The sequence below is a fragment of the Merops nubicus genome, unplaced genomic scaffold (genome assembly GCF_000691845.1).
Source record: "Merops nubicus isolate BGI_N331 unplaced genomic scaffold, ASM69184v1 scaffold19226, whole genome shotgun sequence".
Classification (NCBI taxonomy): Eukaryota; Metazoa; Chordata; class Aves; order Coraciiformes; family Meropidae; genus Merops; species Merops nubicus.
In genome coordinates, this window is record NW_008614570.1 from 1 (window position 1) to 6,470 (window position 6,470).

Below are 6,470 nucleotides of genomic sequence, written 5' to 3' on the forward strand. Positions count from 1 at the left end.
ATATATTCTTTTCAAATATATTGTATTTATATATAATATAAAGGCCAAAGACTGGATTCCTGCAGAATCAAAGTTAGATACAGTCACAACTGAAGTGGATACAAGCACACACAAAACTCTATCAGCTACACTGAAGGACAAGTACCACAGGGACTCTACTCCCAAACTACACGAGACAGGACCTGCAGCACCCGTGGAAGCCCACGATCAGCAAGTCTTGGCAAACTTTAACACATCATGTTTGGTCAAAAGGTTCTAGTTAATTCACACAACAGTTAGAGGTATTAGTCATGGATGCTACCTGCTGGTGATCTCCAATGAGGATGAGATGCTGGCAAGCTTTACTCAGAGTAGTAATGGTGTGAGCCTCAAGCACCTCTGCTGCCTCTTCTACAATGACAATTCGGGGCTCCACTTTTTGCAACAACTGACGGTATTTGGCAGCACCTGAGCAAGGAGAGAAGATAAACCTTAGCAGAATAGAATCACATTCAGGCAGTATGACAAGAGCTTCCAGGAAGGGGAGTAGGCTGTGTCCCAGAAAAGACTGGCATTCCTCCCAAGATTCCCCATTTCAAGACTCAGCTTTCTGAACTTTAAAATAGTACCATACCAAGGATGGCTTCTACATGAGGAAGGCAGATGGGGATTAGAGTCCTATGCCTGCCTTGGTCCTTTTCTCAATGCGCTCTTCAGACATAAGGTACCTACTCAACATAGTAATCAACAGACATAAACAGACCTGTAATTATCTATCCAAAGGGTCGTATTACAATGATCTTTATGCCACCATCACCAGAAGGGTGACGGCAGGGACAGCAGTGCAGATATTAGCTGTGCTTTACTCAAGCACAAAACGTGGAGCACTTGTATTAGAAGAATGCTACTCGAGATGGAGGGATTACAAGAGTGCACAGAAACTGCTCATGCAGTTCACTGACAGCTTGCACAGTAGCCATACTTGCAAAGGGAGTCAAAGATTCAGAAGGCTGCAGACTAATGGAGAGCCTGATCCAGGCTGTCAAGCAGCACATTACACTAATCTTTTGTATTAGTCCTTTAATCATTACTGGATACAGTGCAATACTGTGCTTCCCAACTGCTGTGTACCTGTAGTTGTCATCGCCACAATTTGGGCCTCCTTCAGAATGCACAAGTCTTCCTGCAGCCTCAGTTCTGTCAGCCTTTCTGCTGCTGCCTGGTACTGCTGTTCATGCTGCCTAATCTTCTGTCGAATAAACCCCTGATAGGTCTGCAACCAAAGCCTGATAAGAAAGTGCCATTATCACACACAGCAAGGGCAACAGGATGCAGAGCCAGAAGTTTCGAGTAGATTCAGTTTAAAACTTCTCCTATGTCTTTTGGACTAGAGATTATTAGCATCTGTACGTAGTTCCAAACACACAGAGGAGATGACAGCACTGCGCACACAAGGCAGGTCAGGTAAGAACAAGCACATTCAAACAAGGAGCTGAACACATATGGACAGAAAACACTGTGGCTTGACAGAAAGAGTGCAAACTGGAACAGTCCTAGGAAACATTTGACTGACAGACTCTGCAAAATAGCTCTGTTACCTGTAAAGCCTCCAGCGGGAGCTCAGGTCAAGCTGCCACAGATCCTGAACAGCCTTAGCCTCTAACTCTGTCATTGCATTCAGTTTACGGAGCTCAACCTTCATCTTCTGTCTCATTTTTTTCCTCTGTGCAGCAGTTGTCTGCAGGAATAAAAAAGCCCCTCAATAAACAGTTACAGCACATAGATTCTTTTGTATTGGCATTCCCATGTTAGTGTTTACACAAGCAGAGCTGAAGCACACTAGTGCATGCAGTTACCTCCCACTGCATAGTCTTCTGTTGTGTTTGGGCTGTTCCTTCTTCCTGGTCCTCCAGCTTCATAGCCAACAGCACACTGACTAGCTCATTAACAGCTCTGTGCTCTTCCTCCTTCCTTTCCTGAGGCTTTGCTGCCTCTTCATCCTCAATCACTCTGTCAGCTTGAATCAGGTCAGCCTCCTCTGGGATCTCCAAAAGCTCCTCTTCTGCTTCACCTTCCCACTCCTCCTCTCTCTCCTGCTGACCACCTGTGAGAGTCACCAGCTATATGCAGTAAGCCACAGCCACTCTAGCTGAATCACAGTGCAGCAGTCATATCACTGTGTGGAAATTAAGTTTATTCTTCTTTTCACTACTTTGCAGTATCATGCATCTTTCAGTGTCCACTAGGGAGACACTGGAAAGTAGCTACTGGAAAGCAGCTCCATGGACTGGAGTCCTGGTGGACAAGTTAACCACAAGACAGTAATGTGCCTCCGGGGCCAAAAAGGCCGATGGTCTCCTGGGATGCATTCAGAAGAGCATGGCCAGCAGGTCAAGGGAGATTCTCCTCCCCCTCTACTCTGCCCTGGTGAGGCCATATCTGGAGTATTTTGTCCAGTTCTGGACCCCCCAGTTGAAGGGAGACAGGGAACTACAGCGTTTGATGGATAGCTACGAAGGTGATTAAGGGAATGGGGGACATGACTCTAACAAGGGAAGGCTGAGAGACCTGGGCCTGTTTAGCTTGGAGAAGAGAAGGCTGAGAGACAATCTTATCAATGTCTGTAAATACCTGAAAGGTTGGATGAGACAATCTCTAGAGGACCCTTCCCACCCCTACCATTCTATGATACTATAGCAGTGTCTCTTTTCTGGCACATGTGCACTGCTTAGAGAAACACATCTGTAAAGGATAAGGGCTGGGTTTTGTCCACCTGTTTTTGTTTGTTTGTTTGTTTAGGGTTATTTTACCTGAATTCTCAGCCCCTATATGCTCTGCAGCATTCTGGGTGAAGACAGTTATACCAAGGCCCAGCCACTCCAGAATCATTGAGTGTCGTGAAGCATTGTAGCAAAACTCCTCATCATCCTAATATAAAAAAATGTCAAATCAGGCAGGTCTATTGCACTTCAGAGTCTTAGGATGATGCCAAAGCACCTTGCAGCAGCAGACAACAAAGATGAGTCCTATGAGAGGCCTGCAGAATTAGAAAGTCTGGGCAGCCTCAGATCTTCAGAAAGAGCATCCCTCCCCCACTTCAGTTTAAGAGGTTTTGACTTGGACACTTCCGGTTTTATGCTGATAAAGATCACTTAAAATCCATGCAGTTTAAAAGAGCACAATTTAAAGTCCCCACCTGCCCTGCCCAGTCTAGACTACTATCACTTGGCACAGCTTGCTGTTCACTCCCACCAAGTGATGGTAAAAAGTGTGGTTGGGGAACCTCAGACTCACCAGCAGAAAGGATAGTAAACATACAGTAGGACTGCTTGAGTCAGAGTAGAGACCTCTCTTACCAGACCATTCATCAGACTGTCCCAGTGCTGGGGTGCAATGCATGCTGCCAAGTAGCGCTCATGCAGAACTCCATATGTTGTGCATTCCAAGTGCTTAACTCCTTTGTGGAGCTCCTCCTCAGCCCATTTCATCTCACTGGTTATCTATGCATAACAAAGAGAAGGGAGTCATCATCATCATACTCAGAGAAATAAGGTTCAGAAACAACAGGACAAGAAACCGATAAAGTGAACAAGGACAGGAGAATTAATAGGCTGACTTCAGTGCAAGACAAGGTAAAAAAAAAGAGGAGTCAAGGAAGTTTAGTTAGCTCCTCCAGTGCACAGGCAGCTCAGTCCCCTTATCTCCAGAGAAGTCTCCACACACATTCACATAGGCCCTGCGGAGATGCATTGGCAAGTTGTATCGGAATTCACGCTTCTTCCTCAGCTCCTTCAAGGTGAATTGCTTCAGGACCTCACTGCTACTTCTGCCCCCAACACGCACCATTCCATGTTTTTGGAATTTGTATATTCCTGGGAATGAAAGAGAAATATTAGTACTAAAAAGGCAATCTCTGTTTTCCACAGCAGGACAAGAGGTAAGGAGAACACCCTTTGTCTGCAAATGCCATATTGCATTGGCCTGAGTGGTTTTCTTACTGTGTATCAATGGGGCTAGAGTCACTAGAAAAAAACAGAAGGGTGGGTCGTCATGCCAGAAGACAGACAGAGTTAAGACTTATAGTATAATTTCACCTGACCCTCCAACATACTCATAATGTGCTGTTACCTTCTAAGAACTGATCCAGTGCATGGTTAGTGTAGCAGACTATAAGGATGGGAGACTTCTGGACAGTGCTTTGCCACACATGCTTATTAGTCAAGAGAGCCTGAACAATCTTCAAACCCACGTAAGTCTTCCCTGCAAAACAAAGTCAGAATCAGAAAACATTAATCCACCCTCTACATAGTACCCTGAAACACAGGAATCATCAAAATGAGACACAGGACTTCGTTCCAGTCTGGAAATCTGGTTTGTACCAAGACAGGTGACCCCAGTAACTACCTTACAAAGTGTAAACAAAGCAGTGTGACACTGGCCTGTAGTTGACCAAGGTCATGCTGTGCAAACATGTTGTCTTTTGGTTAATACACTAGACCTGGGCCCATGGTTTCCTCTGCTACTCCATCCCCAAGCCCACTGATACTGTCTTCATACATGACGTTAGGCTGCACATGAAACATCCACATACTAGTGGAATACAAGCAGTGGTGCTTGTTGCAGATAGGTGCCATTTAAAACAATTACAGTGAATCTTGCAATGCTTTACACTCTGAACTTTCTAAAACACTATGAAGACCAACAGGACTGTTGCACAGCAAAAGGTACCACGTTATCAAAAATGGCTGAAATTTTTTTCACTCAAACACATAAGCAGAGCCAACACTGAAGTTGGTGTCTACCTGCAACGAGGTTGACAATGCATAAGATCAGACACGGGTATTTGAGGATATTTTAACCTTCTCCACAGCTCACACTAACTGGGCTATGCAAGCATCAATTAGGCACGGGACTAAGGATCTAGGAAAAGCTGGTTTTCTCTAAAGTTCATCTGTCTAAACGGGGGAAACAAGAACTCCCTAAATGACAGACTTAAAGCACATGTTTCTCACCAGTCCCAGGAGGTCCTTGGATAATAGCGAGCTCCTTGGTGAGTGCAAGACTCAATGCCTGCATCTGAGATTCATCCAATCTCAAGGTTTCCATCGAAAGCCACTGCTTGGGATCTAGAACATGGACACTTTGCCTTCTCAAACCATCAGAGTGTATCTCTTCATCTGACAGGGGATCTTCCATCAAGGGTGCAAAGTTGTAGGCAGTATTCATTGTCAAGTACGCTGGCTTCTTCACCTGTGCATCACATTCCACAATGTACTTCTGGAATGGAATATCTTCTTCCTGGATTTCCTGTAACCCTTCTAACACATGTCGATAGGCCTCAAAGTAGGCAGCTGTCTCTACCATGATAAAGGAATCTGAGGGTTGAACCTCTGCCAGCAGTGCTTTGCTCTGCTTGCTGAAACAAAGCTGCACAATCCCGTGGGCAAGATCTACATTATCACGATTAGAAACAGTGGCAAAAAGGCATGTTTCAAAGTGATCTTTGGACATACAGATCAGGGATCCATATAGCAATCGTTTGGAGTTCTGCCATCGTACAAACTTTAGTGGTTTTACGTCAAATTGGACCTTGTGAACAATACCAGATGGGGAACAAAGAGGGGTAATAATCCGTGCGTCGAAATAGATTCTGATATCATCAAATTTTTTCTTTCTTAAACCTTTGTCCTCAAAGCTCCTCAAAAGCTCCAAGACACCTTCTCTTAAAGGCCTTACAAAGTCTTCTCTCAAAAGCCGGAAATGGGTGTCAAGATAAATGCTGGTGCTCTCATATCTTCCAGAAACAATATTGGGACGTAGAAAAGGTTTCTCCTCACGGTGTACCTCATTATATGTCGGATAAATGGTCATTGTACGATAAGTTTCCTCTTGACTTTCAGTCTGAGGCCGCATAAGTGTATAGTTATCAGCCCTCAGTGTACCTTCACGTTTCTTCTCCTGCAGGTGCTGCATAAGCATCTGGACTTCATTGAGATTCTTCTGTGTTTCTTCTGTGATGTTCACACCAGAATCTTTCAGTGACTTTATGGATGCTGGCAAGACTGTCAAGAGAACGGATATTTTCTGCACAGAACTTGCTGGGAAAATACTGATCAGGTCCCGAAGAAGTGAAATGATGTTGCTAATATGCACAGGGTACTGATGACGTACAGCAGGGACTGCTTCTGTTATCATGTCAGACACATACTGTGGCAGACAAATCTTGAGAAAGTTGGACTCTTTCACCTCTCCAAGAAGCTGCTGGACACTCTGTCTATCCATTCGGGAACTGCATGCTTTACGAAGGACCTGGCAAACGAGCTGAAGGAAATTGGGTTTCATAGCTGTTTGGGAAAGAAGTTCCTTCAAACCTGAACTGGAAGCAAGTGTGATGACAATTTCTGAAGGGTCTTTCTGAAGGAGACTTTCTAGGAATTTATAGCCAATCCTTCTGGCTTGCTGAGGCTGCTCACTGAGCTGTGCACCATGTC

The 6,470-nt window shown here is 44.7% G+C and overlaps 1 protein-coding gene across 1 annotated transcript in view; it reads right to left on the reverse strand.

Moving 5' to 3' along the window:
- Window positions 1-301: 301 nt before the first annotated feature.
- LOC103774856 (NFX1-type zinc finger-containing protein 1-like) overlaps window positions 302-6,470 on the reverse strand; it is a gene marked incomplete at its 3' end in the record, with an annotated part of 7,478 nt that continues 1,309 nt past the window's right edge. The window contains exons 2-10 of the mRNA XM_008942289.1: window positions 4,992-6,456; window positions 4,108-4,239; window positions 3,703-3,851; window positions 3,336-3,479; window positions 2,790-2,907; window positions 1,836-2,083; window positions 1,578-1,717; window positions 1,111-1,265; window positions 302-447 (exon numbers count right to left, since the gene is read on the reverse strand). Of these exons, the coding sequence (XP_008940537.1) occupies window positions 302-447; window positions 1,111-1,265; window positions 1,578-1,717; window positions 1,836-2,083; window positions 2,790-2,907; window positions 3,336-3,479; window positions 3,703-3,851; window positions 4,108-4,239; window positions 4,992-6,456 (2,697 nt within the window). The remainder of the gene's footprint in view (window positions 448-1,110; window positions 1,266-1,577; window positions 1,718-1,835; window positions 2,084-2,789; window positions 2,908-3,335; window positions 3,480-3,702; window positions 3,852-4,107; window positions 4,240-4,991; window positions 6,457-6,470) is intronic.